This window comes from Lissotriton helveticus, chromosome 4_2 (genome assembly GCF_964261635.1).
Source record: "Lissotriton helveticus chromosome 4_2, aLisHel1.1, whole genome shotgun sequence".
Taxonomy (NCBI): domain Eukaryota; kingdom Metazoa; phylum Chordata; class Amphibia; order Caudata; family Salamandridae; genus Lissotriton; species Lissotriton helveticus.
This window is the reverse complement of record NC_136064.1, coordinates 89,974,722-89,993,983: the sequence shown is the minus strand read 5'-3', so window position 1 is coordinate 89,993,983 and position 19,262 is coordinate 89,974,722. Positions and strand designations below refer to the sequence as shown.

At 44.6% G+C, this 19,262-nt stretch overlaps 1 protein-coding gene across 2 annotated transcripts in view; it reads left to right on the top strand.

The window, feature by feature from the left end:
* Window positions 1–19,262, top strand: part of LOC144752052 (phosphatidylinositol 3,4,5-trisphosphate 5-phosphatase 2-like) — a 598,959-nt gene that overhangs the window by 294,231 nt on the left and 285,466 nt on the right. For both annotated transcript variants that reach the window (XM_078640002.1, XM_078640003.1), the window contains exons 5-7: window positions 3,434–3,590; window positions 3,770–3,910; window positions 4,603–4,690. In XM_078640002.1, coding sequence (XP_078496128.1) covers window positions 3,434–3,590; window positions 3,770–3,910; window positions 4,603–4,690 — 386 coding nt within the window. The remainder of the gene's footprint in view (window positions 1–3,433; window positions 3,591–3,769; window positions 3,911–4,602; window positions 4,691–19,262) is intronic.

The following is a 19,262-nucleotide window of genomic DNA, read 5'->3' as shown; positions in this document are numbered from 1 at the left end:
TCCACTTCCCCCGAATTTGTGTCCACTTATTCGGGCATCCCCATGCTTCATAAATGGACTTTTCCATCACCATACACCAGTCCATGTTGGTGGCCCAATCTACAATCTTCGGTGGGGTCGGAGCCCTCCATAGCCGTGCTATATCCCTTTTAGCCACCATCAACCCCATGGTGACCCATGTACTCTCCTTAGGGTTCAAGTCTGTAGGTTGCCAAATGTTCAATAATGCCAACTAGATAGTACAGTGGATCTGTTGCCCTAGCGCTTCTTCCATTGGGCTCACAACCCTCCCCCAATACCTCTGGATCCCCAGACATTCTCAGAGAGTGTGAATAAAAGTTCCCTCCTGTCCATATTTCCATGCACAACCCAGTGGATCCTATTTGTCAGGGCCCTTTCTGGTCAGCCAGGCAGACCAGAAAGGGCCCCGACCAGTAGGATCAATAGAGAAGCTTTAATTGCACCAGGCGGAGCTGTGAGGAGATGGCCACCTCCTGAGGGGAGGCCACCGCTGCCCGCCACTCCTCATCGTCCAGACCCGCAACATCATGGTCCCACAGGCGAGTCAGGGCATCCGTCATATTGTTGACAAGCTTTTTATAAATGAGGGAGATGGCTTTCTCAGGCAGATCGGCGTTCAGGATCCTATCTTCAAGTGGGGAGGATTCAGGGAGAACACTACCCTCGGGGAGCACCGCGTTTAAGTCATGTCTGATTTGGAGGTAACTGAAATATACAGACTGGGCTAGTTCATACTCTTGCAGCAATGGAGAAAAGGGGACTCTCCCACACAACTTCCAAAGATCACCCACCGTAGAGATACCTATAAGGGCCCATCTGTTGAAGCCCTTTGATCGAATCAACCTATCCAGTTGGTCACAGTGCCAGAGTGGCTTGGTCTGTGTGATTTTGCCTTCCCAACCTAGGCTCCTGTTAGCCACCCTCCACATGTGCACAGCATGACCGGTCCGGCCAGTCAAAGCAGGCTTCAAAAGACCGTGTGTAAAAAGCACCTTCAAAGCCACCCCCCGGGAGGAGCCACCTGTCAATTTGAAAGGCTGGGTCGTCCTGCGGTCTATTAGTGCATTGATTATTAGCCTTGAGTTGCGAAGCCCAATAGTACCTTTTGATATCTGGAAGCCCGATGCCTCCATCAAACCATCCTAGCCTAAGTTTATGTGTTGCGATGCGGGGTGGTTTATCCTCCCATAGCAAATCCCGAACAATACACTCGAGCTCCTTGAAATACGAGGCCGCGACTTGGAGTGGGGTGTTCTGTAATGCATATAGCAGTCTAGGAAGGGACATTATCTTGAACAGGGCCGCTCGCCCCAGAAGAGTCAACGGGAGTGACTTTCAGTGTTGGACATCTGATTTGAGACGTACAAGAGGTTGTAAGAGATTATTCTCGTGAAATTTAGATAGGTCTTTGGAAACCCAGATCCCCAGGTCCCTGAAGCCGTCAGCTGCCTCTGCCAATCGGCAGCCACGGGGGAGCGAGGGCCGTTTACCGTAAAGGATGTAAAGTACCGATTTAGACCAGTTTATCGTGTATCCCGCAAACCTTCCAAAGACTTGAAATATGTCCTGGACCACATTGAGGGACACCGCCAGGGAGGCCAGGTAGAGCAAGATATCGTCTGCGTATAGCGAGATGCGGTCCTCCCAGCCTAAGGTCCACTTATGGCCCCTGATAGCAACTGCCATGGTCTTTAACCGATTCTTAGATTTACTAGGACTTGTAAACGTAGGACCCCAGGGGAGGCGTAATGAGGAAAAATATTTGTCTCCTTGTTTCTTCCTCTTTCTATGTGTGCTGCATTCTGCAGCACACATAGAAAGAGGAAAACACCTTGGTGGATTGTTTTTGTGCAGAAAGGTTCCACTTCCTGCACAAAATACTCCTGCCTACAACACAGGCATTGGTGTTCGGCTGCCGAAACAGTGCCTGCGCAGAGGGATACATACTGTGCATTCTTGCCCTCTCCCTGTGGCACAGGGCAGCACAGCAAGGTAACTTTCTGTGTGCCCCGCGCCACCATTCCTGTAAATGTGCCCTATAGAGCATAGATATGTCCTTCTATGGATGCTGGTATGAGCAGAGGACAGAACGTGCTAAAGAGGGAATAATCTGCCACCTGCACGAAGAGCTGTTTCAAGTACTTTATCAGGGACGTTTTTCATTGTAATCAATTTACAAAGCCCAATATGCAATAATACAGTACAAAATATAGCAAAGAAATGTAAGGATCCAGCATCAATAAAATAAAAAACTTGCTGTGGAAGACAGACGATATTTTGGAGAAGGTAAATAACAAATGCAAAGTAGGGACACACCAGGAAGAAAGGAGTAGGACACTGCAGTGTTTTGGAGCTGCAGAGAGAAAGGATGAGATTGTGATAGGGCGCGAGGAGGACTGGCAGGCTTTGTTTGAGTAGAGAGCAAAGGTAGGAGAAGGTTGGAAGCAGCAAGCAAACATGAAAGATACCATGGATCAGGCCAGGACTCCACTCGAAGACAATCCAGCAAACATGAAAAAGAAGGCAACACTTCAAGAGCAGCATTCCAGAGATCTGAACCTTGATGGAGGTGGCTTGGTCTGCTTGTGGAGTTACTTCTCTCTGCACGCCTTTTCTGTGTCAAGCCTTCTCTGCAAGCAAAGCATGCCCTCTGAACCGGTAGATGTTTTATGTTCCTTCTTCCTGTGTGCAGGGCCTGTCATGACTGTGATAGTCTCCACTCTTGCTAATTAGGTACTCAATTTGTGGTGCCATATTTCTGCCCCTCCCTACCAAGTCAGCATTATTCTTACCCACTGCGGAGAGGTACAGGGGGGGGTCGGCAGATGAGTCTCTGTGTCCTGCCTGTTGTATCTAGTGTGCCATGAGATGTATTTATAAGACTCTGGGATGAATGCCAGAGGAAGTCACTTCTCAATCTGGTGAAGATTGTTTTCAACTGGGGTTTGCATGTCACTACTGTATGTACATTGTACCCAGCCATGTGCACACTTTGCTGCTCAGTAGTATGGAAGGGAGAGATAGGATTGGGGCTCTCTAGGCTGAGCTCAACTTCTAGAGTTGGTGGTTTTCTTTTTCCTGTAAGTTCCTTATGTTTCAGGATTAGTCCCTCTTGGCTCAGCCAGTTGGCCAAGTCACCACCGGTCACTAATCTCTGGGTCAAAGTGCTGAAAAATAAGTGCTTGTGCTGCCACCTGCAACCAACGACTCGGGATAAGCGTTGGGATGTTGGGAGTTGACAAGGAAGACTGATCCACCCAGGTGACAGGAGAGACTGGGTGTAATACACGGTCCTTTCTATGTGTCTGTCAAGGTGGAACCCACACACAAGAACCTATTTGGACTGGAAGAACATCGGAGGGGTGTGCTGACATCATTTCCTTTTCCATGATTTCCCTCTGTGTTGTTCTAGATGGTGAGGATGGGAGGGCTGGCATGCAGTGCCTGAGTCCGACAACTCTCATGGCCGCGGGCAACCAGACCAGCCCCTGGAGCTCACCGGGACATCTGAAGGCGGCTCACATCATCCAGAGGATGCAACTGCAGCTGGAAGATCACATCCACAGCAGGTAACTCAGCGCTGACCCCAACAGGTGGCATTGGGCACCAGTGCCCCTACCCTAAGGATGACCCATGGTCATGGTGCACATGTTCTTGTTACCCCTCTTCCTTGTCCCGTTCTCGGTTGCTCTGGCCTCGCTTCCTCTCAGTCTCACATATGTTCCCCCTTTCTTCTCATCTGTTACAGCCCTGGCAATGAATGTCTGGAACTGATGGTCGACTATGTAAAGAACTGCTTGCAGCAGGATCTGGCCGCCCTGTGCAGCGGTCACTCAAGCTTACGACACCTGAGCAGGGCTCTGGGCGCCGCCTGCCGTGGGCTTCACAGGTGTGTACCGGGTAGGGGCGGTGTAGCAGCCTTTCAGAGTGTCATACTTTCAGGGGGCTAGTATCTGACTTGTGAAACAAAGTAGTTGGTAATATCCTCATTTCGAAGCCTGGCCACCTATCTGCCTGGGTGTCATGAACCCGGTTGTGTTGCATCTCATCCGCGTTCCAATGCTCATCTGAGAGCGGGGTGAGCCGAGTAATCGTCACATGGATCAAGATTTACCTAGATTTGTTTTCCATTTTTTTCCTGTTTCTTTCTTTGTGGAGCATCTGAAACATAAGTGATGTAAAGAGATGACAACAAACTACACATATAAGCCAGGGAGTCAACATGATCTATGTGGTCTTTATTGTGGGCAGAAATTCAGACACATCTGTGTACTTGGAAGAATTTTGTGGAGAAATTTAGGCTGGATGCCAAAATCAGATCTGGAAGAAAGAGTGTCTTCAACATTTGCACCAGTCATCCTTCCAGAACTTAAGGAACATATTTGAAATGGAATAGCATGTGTGGCCCTTTCTGAGCCTTTGTTGTCATCCATACGACCACCCTTGTGGTTCTGAAGTTGTAGGCACACCTTTTTTCACCCCCGCTATGGCTTTCTACCCATGGACTCCGCAGTTGTGTCCTGATCCTTGCTCCCACACCGGGATACCTATCTGACTCTGTTCCATCCATGTTTCTTTCAGTGAGATTGACTGCACGTTGTCCAGCCTGGAGACCCTGGGCAAGGTGTTCGACCACCCGACCTCCCCTCCGAGCTCCGCGACAAAGCAGGTGAGAAGGCTTTTAATCGACCCTCTTGGTGGTGTTCGTCTCCATTGCTTCTCTGCTCCTCATCTACATCCCTTTCAGCATTGAGGTGGGTGACATGTCTCTGTGAAATACTAGAGCAGATTTTTAAACTGAATTTTAAAAAGCTGAGATGAACAGAATTGGTGTGGACTAGGGGTTGTCAGCTTCTAACACCACTGACAGTGACCCCGCTACTGGTTTAAGCATATGACTCTCAATCAATCAATTCAGATTTGTAGAGCGTGGCTAATCACCCGCAAGGGTATCCTGGCACTGGGTTCTTGCTGAGATCACTTGTAAAGCCAGGTCGTAGGTCCCTTTCTGAATTTTGGGAGCAAGGAAGATGTTCAAAGGTGGAGGGGATGGTCGTTTGAGGACTTGGCACCCAGGTAGGAGTAAGGGTGTCCTCCAATTTGGCTTTAGTGGATGCGGGGTGTGTGTGCGATGAAGGAGGAGCGCAGGTGTCTCGAGGGCTGGTGGAAGTTCAGTATGCTGGTCCCTGGTCATGGAGGGCCTTGTTGGCATATATCAGCATCTTGAATCAGCATCCTTTCTGGATGGGCAGCCTGGGGAGGTTCCTGAAAGGTACCAATGACAGAGAACTGTAAGAAGGTATTTTAATAATACTCTGGCACACACTGGGGGAACACATGGGAAAATGTCAGGAACATGGAAAAGATCACTCTTACCACTGACCATCCTCGTCACAGGCAGTCACAACAATTTTCAGCCAATATTGCCAACATCTTTTTAGGGCTACTGTTGGAAATAATAGGTGTTAGATTTAGGGGTCTCTAGTTGGCAGAGGTAGGTACCTTTGACCAAATAGGGACCCTTGCGTCTAGTCAGGGTAAGGGGGTACACTCCTAAAAAAACTCCTGCTCACCCCCTTGGTAGCTTGGCATGAGCAGGCAGGCTTATCTCAGAGGCAGTGTGTAAAGCATTTGTGAACACATACAGTAACCCAGTGACAACACTACAGATGGACACCACATAAGTTGTAGTATAAAAATAAGTATTTTTATATAGACTTATCACAAGACCATGAAGACAAAAATCCACTATGCTGTATCAAAAATAAGGTTCTAGGTAGGAATACTTCAAATTCAATGTTCGTATGAGTTGGTAGCTCCGTCCGCCTACTACATGTTAAAAACAACAGAGTCTAGCAAATCCAGTTGACCGCGTCGAAACAGGTCAGCACAAGCATGAACAGACTCAGTCACAGTACCTTTACTCGTTGCGGCAGGCACGGGTGTGCAAGCCGTATGTGGCAACCATCGATGTTGCGTTGCAAGATGGAAGAGGTGCAGGGCGCGGTGTCTTCTCGATGCGGTTCAGGCAGTGGCTTGGTGTGGTCGTCGGGACGGTGTCGGTGAGACCAAGGTGTGCGGTGCAGGGTGAAACGGTGCTCGATGCGGTGCTGGCCGGTTGTGTTGCAGCGACGCAGCCGGATGGCGGGAGCTGGCGTCCGTCAGCCCAGATGCAGTGGGAAATGAGCCGGCGCGTCGTAAAGCTTACAAGCAGCGCGCCAGCCACGATGCGGTCTCGGGACCCGAAGTCAGCAGCAGTGACAGCGTCAGTCAGACCAGTTCGATTCGTTGAAGCAAGGCGGTGCGAAGTGTGGTGCCCACAGGTCATGGTGCAAGCGGCGGCTCGGTGGCTGCGGCGTTGAATGTCGCGGTCGGTGAGACAAGGGTTGCGGTGCGAGGTGCGGACGGTGCTTTTGGGCGATGCTGCCGGGACACAGAGCCGGTCGTCAGAGTCGGTCACAGCTCCCTTCCTCTGTAGCTACTGAAACAGCGTTTCCAGAAGCAGGGCGCAGAGGTTGGTGAAGTCTACTAGCCCTGAGACTTTGGTCAGGAGGCAAGCTCTCTCTCAATCCCTTGGAGATCTGTTACAAGTTGATGAAACTACACACACAGTTCCTTTCTCCTCTCTTTGGAAGTCAGGCAACCACTGCGGGCCAATCCCTCACGCTTAGGGATAGTCTTTCCTCAGTCTCTCTGGTTCCTCTCCTCAGCAAAAGGTTTCTTCTAGTTTCCCAAGTGATCTAAAGTTCTGGGGTTTGGGTCCCCCGTTTTATACACAGTTTCTCTTTGTTCTCTGAAGACAGGGAGGCCTTTGCCAAGTCCAAACCAGTTCTGGTCAGTTCTGGAGCACTCTGTTTACTTGTCTCCTTCTTTCCTTTCACTTTGCAGGGCAGAGACATCAGACGCACCACAGGAGGTGGAGCTAGCATTGTGGAGGGAAGACACAGCCCTATTAAGGACCCAGGTGCAACCCCTCCCACCCATCTGCATGTAGATCTCTCTATTCAGCCATGTGCTGCCTCACCCTGTCTCCTGGAATCCCCCAGCCCATGTCACTCAAACTCCAGACACGGAATACACAACCTAGCAGAGGCAGGCTTGGATGGTTAGACAAGAAAATACCTACTTTCTAAAAGTGGTATTTTCAAACACAGAATGTTACAATCAACTTCACTGAAAAATGCATTTTATCATTCTGAGTTCAGGCATACTAAACTCGAATTTCTAGTCTGAGTCAGTTAGGATTATAAGATGTAATAATCAAACTACCAATTCTGGCCTATGGGGTATGGGTAGCCTTGCAATAGTGAAAAAGGAAAATGGCTGTAATTCACTATTAGGACATGCCACACACACCAGGGCTTGTCCTACCTTTTACCTACAATGCACCCTGTCCTTGGGCCTACCATAGGGGTGACTAATATGCAGAAAAAGGAAGGTTCAGGAACTGGCAAGTGGGTGCACTTTCCCAGTCAGCATGTCAGTACCAGACTGCACACAGGCTCTGCGATGTCAGACCTGAGACACTTTATTGGCTGCTTCTGTGGGTGGCACAATCAGTGCTGCAAGCCCACCAGCAGCATTTGATTTACAAACCCTGGGCACACGCAGTGCACTGTACGAGGGTCTGACAATTAAACCAAACCAGCCAATCATGGAGTCACTAATCCATACATCAATTTACAATAGGGAGAGCATAGGCACTTTAGCATTGATCAGCAGTGGTAAAGTGCCCATAGTCATAAAACCAACAAAAACAGGTCAGACAAAATACAGGAGGAAGGCAAAAAGTTCAGGGATGACCCTGCAAAAAGGGCCAGGCCCAACAATGGGTATATATCATGCCCTGATATGGTTTAGTCATTTCTCTCAGCCCAATCACAGACTGCCTACCTTCCACCTCGGTGTTCCGCAGGGACCTGCACTTTCTTCGTTACTGAGCAACATATAGAGGGCCCGCTGGGTACCCTTTTGGTGAGTACAGTTCCACATGTTCACTGATGGCACACAACTGTTACTCAAACTGACAGCTCGACAGTGAAATCAACCTCCTGCGAATCTCATGTACGAAGATCTCTTTGAAACCCAGTGTAAGAGAATGGATGGTTTCTAAATTTCTCAAATTGAACTTTTTAAAGCAAGAACTACTTATCAATAAAATTCCCTGGATAAATGACGCCCGGCCTGTTGTTGTTGGCGTTGGGCAGTCCACATACTCAGGTACAGGCAGTTCACATTCTGGCGATTGTTACAGACTCTGACATCCCTGGAAACACAAATCGCTAAAGTAAACAACCATGAGGGGTGTCATTTTAGAAGGAGAATTGGAGCCTATAGAGTTTGCATTAGTTTACGATGATATGATTTCTGTGGTGCAACAAGGTGAGGGGAAACACCCTATACCCTCCAAGAATTGGTCCCTAGGGCCAATATACTTAACAATTCTTATCCTATCCACACGCGCAATTATACATGTCAAGTTACATCAAGCTGGGTAGGACGTATAAACGGCAGATAGGATTCAGAACTTAGAAACTGAAGAGCTAAACAGCCCTGAAGAAGTCGTGGGGTCCTCCCCGTGGAGAACCGGGCCTTATGGGCCGAGCGGCACAGGGCACGCCTAAAATCTCCGGGTTCACCTGCCTTGTCAGACAGAGACACGAGACACTCTGTTAGGCGTAGAAAATCGGATTTATTAGCTGCAGCTAAGCACAGTTATCCAAGAAGTACAACGGTATATTCTTAGGAGACTGCCACTTAATTCCGTGGCGCACAATCTTTTATAGCACACATATTTACAATGCCTACTGCCAATACATACAAAGCTGACAAATAGGAAGAGTTTGAAAACAAGCTATCAAGTATCTTGAATACGCCCTTCTTTCAGACCCCGTGTTCACTCCTCCCCTCCAGTTAATCAGTGTTAGTGCCCACAATTCAATTTACAGGTGGTAGGACGTGTTCGTATGCCTCAAAGGATAGTTGTGTAATAGGAGAATACAAGAAGAGAATAGCAAAGGCCAGTCAAATAAGATAAAGTAAGAAAAGAATGGTGGGACCCAAACAGTCAACTAAGACAAGGATCAATCAGTCTAGACATGGATTAACAAACTCGGCCAGCCCCTGACATCGGTTTCGTAAACAAGGACAAGGGGTTACTTTTTAACAGAAGAGACGCATAGCAGCTGAACAAGCAAAAACACTCCGCTCGCCGTGCTGCCTGGGTGAGGGCAACACAAAATGGCGACGGACACAAAATGGCGGCTAAATACGTAATGAAGTCGAAAACCACAGAACCTCAGACCCTCTTTTTGCCATTACTCAGTTAGTCAAGTTAGTCTGAGTCAATGTCAATGGCCATGAGTTCGTCGAGCTGTTGCTGCAACACCATTCTAATGTACTCTGTTTTCTGTGACACAGGCTTTGGGACACACAAGGTGGCACAAAGACCACAGATGGCGGGGCCACACTGCAAACAAAGACAACAAGAGAAAATGATGGCCAAAATCATTCCAAGGAAAGTTAACACTTTCCATCCCCATGTGGACAGTAGTCCCCAAAACCATCCCATCACAGACCAATCTCCTGCGTCCTGGTGAAAAGACTCGGAAATTACATGTAATTTAGAGATGGCTTGGTATACCGTAGGGGCATTATCAGGAATGTAAATGCAGCAACTAGACCCAATTAATTTACAGACTCCTCCTCTATCTGCAAGGACAATGTCTAAAACCATTAGGTTTTGCAAAGTCATAAGGCGATCCGCCTGAAGTTCGGCTGTCAGATTACTCAAGGCTCCAGAAGTCACATTTATTGTAGCCTCAACAACACGAACTAGCTGTCTAATGTTTCTGCTATTGGCCATCGGGCCCCAGAAAGGAAGAAACCATTTGATAAAGTCTCCTACCTCCTGTTGTGTCTCTAGAATCAATAACCCCTCTGCCATATCTTTTTCTGTGATGACCTGAAGGAGCAGTGTACGTCGGGGGAAGAAGAAAAGCTACATAACACGTTCCTGAAAAATAGGTGGGAAGCCATGTATAGGCTCTATCATGACAAACAAAATATGTACCTTGAGATGGTACCAGCGGTGGAGAAATCAGGGGTGAATAGTGTTGATTCTTAGTATTCTGACCATTTATTTGTAGACATAAATTACCTCGATGAGGTATGGTCCAAATTGGCAAAGATCTTCTATGTTTAGCCTTATCAGTGAGGCTAGTAACGTAACGAGTCACCTCTTGGCGGCAATATTGTAATTTAGAGGGTGACACCTTGTGGTGCAGATCAGACAAATGTTGTAACAATGAAACAGTCGCATCCTTACAAACAGCCTCTGAATCGGCAGCCACTAACAAATCATCCACATACTGAATAAGAGTAGCACCTGGAGGCAAGGAAAAGGCGTCAAGCTGAGATTTCAAAGCCTGACTATAGATGGAGGGGCTCTCACAATAACCTTGAGGTGCACGTTTGAATCGAAAACTTCGGCCTCCAAGAGAGAACCCAAAGAGATCCCTGCTCTCCTCAGCAATAGGAATGCTGAAGAAAACATTTTTGAGATCAATAACTGAGAACCAAACAGCTGAAGCAGGTATCATTGTGAGCAAAGCAGTAATGTCCGGAACAACGGGAAACTGGGGAACAACAATTTTGTTGACCTCCCGAAGATCAATCACAAAACGGTATACAGGAGGCTTAGAAGGATCAGTAAGTTTCAGAACCGGCAAAACAGGACTGTTGCAAACATTTCCTCTCATTTCTTCAACCACACCCTTTTGAACTAAATCATAGATGATAGCCAACAGAGCTCTTTCGCTATCATTAGAAATTTTATACTGAGGAATGCGTGGTAATTTAACATCGGGCTTGACAGCAACCACGTAAGGTGGAATTGTGAGCAAATCAACATCATTCGGACCCGTGGCCCAAAGCGTAGCAGGAAGTGAACGCAATTCAAGTGGCAGTTGATCTTTAGACAAATACATAGGCGAAACCAGTTTATCACCCAAAGTAAGATGTACACCAGAGGGGGAACAATACAATGTTGCCTGAAGACTTTTCAATAAGTCCAAACCCAACAAATTCTCACCGCAACCATTCGTTAAAATGAGCGGAGCTTCCAAATCATAAGGACCAATGGAGATAGGCAAAGGACAAGAAACCGGGTTACGAACTGGGGCGCCAGAGAATCCTACAGAAACATTTGTCAAGCCAGACAAAGGTGCCCCAGGGAGTTTAGAGTGAATGATAGAACTTCTCATTGCACCAGTATCCAAGAGAAATGGTTCTGAAACACCCAATGCAACAACATTAACATAAGGCCCATTCTAATCCACTGGAACTGATACGACTCCCTTACTTTGCCCATGGCTGTCCTAGCTAGTATGAGAATCCTGATTTTCACTTTCAACATAATAGTCGTCATTGTAATATTGTGCAAATGAGTACAAGCTAAAGGTGGTGTCAAATCTATGGCCATGATTTCAGGAAATAGCCCTATTGAGTCAGGTGCTGCATCAGGGGAAATTAGCGGTCTTAACGATGTGACGGATTTAACAGGTTCTGAGGGTCCTGCAAAGGGGGTGGCCGATGTGATTACTTTAACTCAAAATGGACAATCTACTTCTACTCCCACTCCTACTCTTACTCCTACTCTTACTCCTACAATGGCATTAGTGGATGGGCTTGACGTGCTGGGTCCCTCAATGGAAGTCTTACTTCCTTCCCTTCCGGCTCCTGAGCTAGCAACAATGTTAGCACCAATAGGGTCTGTGGCAATCCCTAGCGCACCCTCTTCTACCACCGCCTCACAGGCTGTAGCAAGTTTAGCAGCAGCAGCAGCGACAGTGCCTGAGACAGCTTTGAGTGCAGGATTAATAAAGGAATCTGGTGTAGCTGGGCTAAAGAATTCTAATGATTTATACTTGACGAATACCTCTCAGAATAATACACTTCTGCCTGTGGACTGGACCCTTCAAGGGGAGGTGTCGTCATCATTTCAGATGATTTTACAATTGTTAAATGAGCAAAAACAGGAAGCCCAGTCTCATTATCAGCAGATGAGGGAAGATAGTAGCAAGACTCAATCTTCTGTGCAGGAAATGTCCTGTAAACTTGGCGCTATTTCCCAGGATGTGGAAGAGCTTCAGCAAAGAGTGGTTTTAATGGAAGAAAAATCACTGCGTTCTGAAATAGCTGTGAATAAACATGAGGCCCAGATGTGTCAAATGCAAGCTAAGCTTGAAGACTTAGAAAATCGGCAACGTAGACAGAACTTACGTTTATTTAGAATTGCGGAAGGGGCTGAGGGAGCTGACTCTAGAGCATTTATTGTCCGACTATTTCAGAAAGCATTTCCTGAATTATCAGACTGGGATTGGGACTCACAGATACAACGTGCGCACCGGCTCCCACTGTTTCAAAGGAACAAGGGCAGCAAATATCCCCGCCCAATTTTGATTTGTATTGGTAATTTTCTGCTTTGTCAGGCAATTTCATTAAAAGCAAGACCAAATACTCCAGTCACCACTGACTTAATTACTTTTTTTGTAAGATCTGACCTAAGTAAACTTTCTATGGAGCGACGCTGGAAATTGAAAAGGTATATTGATCCGATAAAGGAGCTGGGTGGCCAGGCTTTCCTGCAAGAACCAGCTAAACTGAAAGTTCTAAAGAATGGCCGCATATATTATTTCTTGGAAGAGAACGAGGTGGTACGAGCATTGGCTAATTGGAAATTGGAAGAAAATGGACATTGAAAAATGCTCTTTTCTATATATTTTTTTTTTCTTTTCAATAATGTTAAAATAGGTGATGGGCATGATATCTACATGTGGAATATGGGTGTTTATTTAGGGACTTAATATTTTCTCTTTCTTTTCTGTCTTTGACATAATGGGCTAGAAGGCAGTATAAAGTATCATAGGCTGTTATACGTGGTCTTGTATATTTGAGATTATATTTGAATGCCCGGATCCTCGGGGCGGTTGACTCCGTTCTTTGGCTGCCAGTACATCGGCAGCTGGTTCAATGGGGGGACCTGCAGGTAGTTATAGGATTGGGAGGGGGTGGGGTAGTGTGCTGTTAGGCAGGGGTGGGGCGGGGTGGTTTTTTTGGGGGTAAAAAAGGCATCATGGGGTTAAACAACTATATAATTTGGAGGTACAGTAAGGCTGATATGATTTTCTGTAGGGGCTTTAAGGATAGGGATATGTACTTTATAAAATGTATCAAGTAAAATGTTTAGTATGGAATGTGACAGGTTTAAATAGCAGGATTAAAAGAAGTCTTGTGTATGAGGAACTCAGGATGTATAACCCTCAGATAGCAGTCTTCACCGAAACTCACATAGCATATAAGGATAAAAAATTGCTCAAACAATTGGGATATGATATCATGGTATGCACTGAATTTATTGCTTCAATTCTGGGGGTGGCAATACTAAAACATAAACAGTTTAAGGTAGAAATAAGCAGAACATTAACTGATAAGGCTGGTAGGTGGGCAATCGTACAGATAATACTTGAAGGCTGTAAATATACAATCTGCGGGGTTTATGCGTCGAATCAGGATGAACCAAAAATCATTGATCAAATTAATATGGAATTGCTTGCATGGGATGGGGAGTATATAGTACTTGGAGATTTTAATTGTATCATGAACTATAATTTAGATACAACTAGAAAAGGCTCATTCCAGAGAATGAGGAAGACTAGGGCTGCAATTATAGACCTTGCGGCAATTCATCTACTTAAAGATGCGTGGAGATGCTTATACCCCAATATAGCCGGTTATACGTACTATTCTGCTGCACATAAATTATGCTCACGCATAGATATGATTTGGGTTACAGATTCCATTCTTGAAACCAGTACCATAGTAATATGCCCAAGAGTAACCTCGGATCATAATCCGATTCTTTTAACATTTGCGATAACAACAGAGATACCTACTCCTCGTCTTTTTTCATTTCCCAGATATCTATTTATGGATATTAATTTTGTGAATCAATTGAAAGAGCATATAAAGGAATTTATAGATATAAATATGTACTCAGCTCCACCTATGATAGTATGGGATGCTTGTAAGGCAAGCATACGTGGATTTACACAGCAGTTTATATGGCGGCAAAATAAAGAGCGTTGTTGCCAAAATTAGAAAATGATTACAGAAATACTTAATATTGAACATCAAATATCTGAAGCTCTACTAACCGGGGTAGCTAATCTGGATGCGTTAAATTTCAAACTAATTGAACTAAAAGTAGCTTTGAAAAATCTTTTTAGGGAAAAAAGTATTAGTAAATTAAAAAAATATCAACTTAACCAATATGAAAACGGTGAAAAGATTGGCAAAGTTTTAGCTTATAAGGTGGCCGAAGACCGAGCCCAGAATGTTATCAAGGAAATCAAAGGGGATAATAACCAGATATTTCAGGATCCCAAATTAATACTGCAACAGTTTGCATCGTTCTATCAAGATCTTTATACGCCAGAAACTGTAGTCACGGAAGATGATAACAAAAGCTATATAGCGGTAAATAGAGTTAAAACTATGGAGGCTGAACAATCTGACCAACTTGCGGCTGACATTACAACGGCGGAAATTAGAATAGCCATTAATTCCTTAGCATCTGGTAAAGCTGTAGGAGAGGACTCTATCCCTTTGGAATTATTTAAAAACTGTATGGAAGAGCTGATACCGATGTTAATTAAAGTTATCCAAGCTATTGGCAATGGGGAGCAAGCTCCAAAGTCTTGGAACTTCACTCAAATTATCTTTTTTTTAAAAAGGGGCAAACCACCGCAGGAGAGAGGCTCTTACAGACCAATCTCGCTCATTAATAGCGAGGCAAAAATCTTCGCAAAAATACTGGCAACTCGGCTAGCACCACTAATGTCTCAATTGGTGTAACCCCAGCAACATGGGTTTATCCCAAAAAGGGACACTACAGCACATATTAATATGGCCATTTCTGCATTTGATGTGGCACGGACTCAGCTCACCCCACTCGGTATGATTTTATTAGATGCAGAGAAGGCATTTGACCGAGTGGGGTGGGGCTTTTTATGGGCTGCTTTGCAGGCGTTCGGTATAAAAGGCCAATTTTTGAAATGGGTTCAATCGTTATATGATAAGCCGTTGGGTAAGGTCTGCTATATGGGAAAATGTTCCTCTACTTTTATGATTATGCGAGGGACGCGGCAGGGATGCCCTTTATCACCCCTGCTATTTGCTTTGGGAATGGAACCTTTTCTGATTGCACTTCAGAGCCAGGCTCTTATTCGCCCCTTTACAAATGGCCCAAATTTTCTTGGTATAACCGTTTATGCGGATGATGTTGCAGTCTATTCCAACAATGTGTCTGAAGCTATGAAGGGTACTGTAGCAGAAGCAGGGAAATATGGCTTTGTGTCTGGCTATCGACTTAATACTAGCAAAACTCAAATTATTATGAATCATCAACCATCAGCCCCGGTGATAGGGATATGTGATGTAGCGACTTATCTGGGGGTAAAAATCTCTTCGAATATTGATTTCATTGTTGCATTAAATTATGAACCATTATTAAAGGAGACTGCTATGCTATTTAAGAAATGGCATAAACTACCGCTTAGCATTATTGGCCGAATAAACTTGGTCAAAATGAAAATATTACCAAAATATTTATATCTTTTTCGTTCTATCCCTTTACGGGTAAATAATTCTTATTTTCACAGACTAGAAGGTATTATTAGTAGCTTTATCGGGGGCTATAAGAAAGCCCGGCGGGCTGTGTCATTTCTCAAACTTCCTTTTAATCAAGGAGGACTGGGTCTTCCGGATATTAAACTTTATTATTGGTCTGCTTTTTTGACCCGCTTTCGTAGTTTGTTGATCCCCGATAAATGTTTATATTTTCACAGATTTTTGTTAGGAGTGGATGCAAATATGTTTCTTTACAGACTAAATGACCCCAATTACTTTAAACGTGTAAAGTTCAAGACGGTACGAGACACAGTTAATATATGGCGCTCCATTCTTGTTAAGAGTAAAGTCTCTCTTTTTCATTATAAAACCCCTTTGTGGCTTAATCCGGGCTTACCGGAAATTTTTCAGGATTCAGCTGGTCGTGTATTATCAGAATGTGGTATTAAAATATTGGGAGATTTATACGACCACAAGGGATTTTTTGTATTTGAAAGACTGAAGGTGTGTTATAATTTGTCAGAGGGGGCTCGGTTTAAATATTATCAGATCAGGGACTATTTTTTGAGGAAGTTAGAACTTACCACTCTGTCAGATTCTGAAGTTTGGAATTGTATTTATAGAGAAGCAGATAAAGCACTGATCAGTATTGGGTACAAGATCTTTTCTGGCTATAACTCTAACGATATTATAAAGCTGGCAGAGAAATGGAGTAGAAAGTTGGCGATGAATGTACCATCAGATCTGATCATCTCGCCTTTAAGTAGCCTCAATCTTTCTGTTCAATCTTCAAGTCTTAAACTGCAGTTATTTAAAACTAAATGCCAACTGTATTACACGCCGGACAGGATTCCTAAATGGGCAACAAATAATAACTTCAGTGATCGTACCAAATGCCCAAAATGTGATCTAAGTGGAGCTGATATTATTCACATGTTCTTTTCTTGTCCGCATCTTGTTGAATTTTGGAATGGAGTAACTAAAGTTGTGTCTACTAGACTCGTTAGTCCTATTATATTTTCATCAATGGATGTGTTTGTGGGTGTGTCATGGGGAAACAGTGTGTTATGCGAATTGTTGAACATTTTAATTACATGTGCTAGGTTGGCTATTGCTAGAGTCTGGGTTCAACAAAATCCACCAACGGTTATTGAGTGGTGGAGCCTTGTTAAGGAAATATATAACATGGAGCATTCTCTTGCGATTACAAGGGGTCTGCAGACTAAGCGGAAAGTGGACAGAATGTGGGGATTAATAATGTCATAATAATTGTTTCTCTAATTACCTCATTATTATTTTATTATTTCCTTGCTGAGGATATGTTTTTGTATTGATTCTGTTTTTACTGTATGTAGGAATTCTTTTTTTGGGTTGTTCCCCGTGATGCAAATAAAAAATTTTAAAATAAAAAATGTAATATTGTGCAGACTGAGAATTCTGCTGATCAAAATAGTTCATAGAATTCTGAGGGGGAAAAGAACGCTGTCCCTGAGACAACGCACCTCGCCCTCTACCCCTAGATGCTGACTGAAAATTACCACGGCCTCTCGACCCTGGAAATCCACCATTACGCTGCAATAAATCGGACAACTACTCTTAAAATGACCTTCCTCTTTACAATAGGCACATTGATTAGGACCCAGCAAAGGTCGTGGAACAAAAGGTTCAGGTTTCTGTAACAATCTTTGAAACTGTGAAGGCTGTTGCAATTGGCGCTGAGCAGAACGAGGGGGATAAGCTTGTTGCAAAAGAACTTTCGTTTTTAATTCTTTAGTCTTTTTCTCTATTTTATCCTTTTCTTCCTTATGCCTGTTCTCGTAGTACTGAGCAGTAGCTAATATCTGGGCAGACAAAGAAACGGCCCATGAGCTTTCGGAATCTTTCAATTTATGCGATAGTTCTGGAAGTAAATTAAATACAAATTTATCCACAAATAATCGCTGTCCACCCTCAGTACTCATATCTTGACCACTATGGTCGATGAACGTCTCCTCAAAACGAGTAAAGAAATCGGAGACACTCTCATCTTTCTTCTGTTTACATGCAGCTAACTTATCCCAGTTAACACGTAGGGCAGGCATCATTGTTTGCATTAAATTGATTATCCTACCAGGTAATGCTGTAATCAAAACATCGGGTTTAGCACCTCCTACTTGTGCTAGATCCGCTGCAGTTATAGCAGCCCAGGTACCACCTAAAGCTTGGTCGTAGTCTTCCCTACGAATCCGAGCCCATAATGCTTGTGGGACTACATTTCCCATCAACATATCAATATCGGCCAAATTCATAACGCACGCATCAACAGTCTGGGACAGCTCTTTATAATATCCAGCAGGATTTTTACGAGGGTCCGGTAAAGACTGTTTAAGCGCCAACACCTCAGATCATTTCCAGGGGACATGTACCCATATACGTTGGAAATGAGCTGGAACATCGCCTGCCTGTGGAACCGCATCCCTCCATATCGGGGGAACTTCTCGCATAGGGTAGTGTTTCACTTTATGCCTTACTGCAGGATCAGGTTCAAGAGAATCTTGAGAGAAAAAGGAAGATCTAAAAGTGATAAGTGTTCGAACAGCATCCTCGACATCGGAACCCACAATAAGTCCTTTATCAAATTTAGCCTGTATGCCAAACAAACCCTGAGGAGGTAAATCCAAATCCATATCACCCCATCCTTTAAGAAGAGTATTACACATAACATCAAAAACATATCTCTGCGTGGGCGCATTCCACCGAAGAAAAGTATCCAGGATATCGCGCACACTATACTGTGGACCACTCATTATCCAATCATGAGCAAGGGAGTCCAACCTAACTCGCTCGTCAGAACCTGGAAATTGACTACGGGATTGCCTTTGGGACAAGACAGGAGTTAAGTTAAGAAACCCAAAGAAAGGGGAGAAAAGACTAGAAACAGTACCGACTAATCGTTTACGGACTGTAGGAGAATCTGACAGTAAAACAGTAGACAATGTATTAAGGACAGCAGGAGAAGAGCTAACAGTTGCAAGAGGAACTGATTGCAAAGGAGACTGAGGTACAGAAGTCGGTGGCAAAGGAGGTGGGGGTGGAATTACTGGAAGAGGCAGGCAATTGTGGAAGAACCCGAACAACTGGTTGAACAACAGGTTGCTGGACAAGTGGTAACAATGGGGGTGCGTTAGCACCTGGTACATAAGGCAGAGGCAATCTCAACAAATGGGACATTAAGGGATCTTCGTCAAGATCCTTACTCTGTGGGGGAGTAGACAACACAGGATAACATCTATCTATTGCCATACGATGCTGTCTTTCTGAGACTTCAATCATCTGATCAGTCTCATTATTCTTAAACTGCTGGGCAGCCTGTAAAATGGTCATATCTTGCGCTTTCTTATCTCTTTTTGCCTGTTTAATTTCTTTCTGTTTGGCTTCCTTACACCATAGGCGGAAAGAGTCAAACATTGCCGGCCGGGCTTTTCTTTTAAACAAAATTGCTTCTAGATTATCTAATATATCAGGCTCAAAGCTACCATTTTGTGGCCCCTGTAGAACACCATCTTTATTCG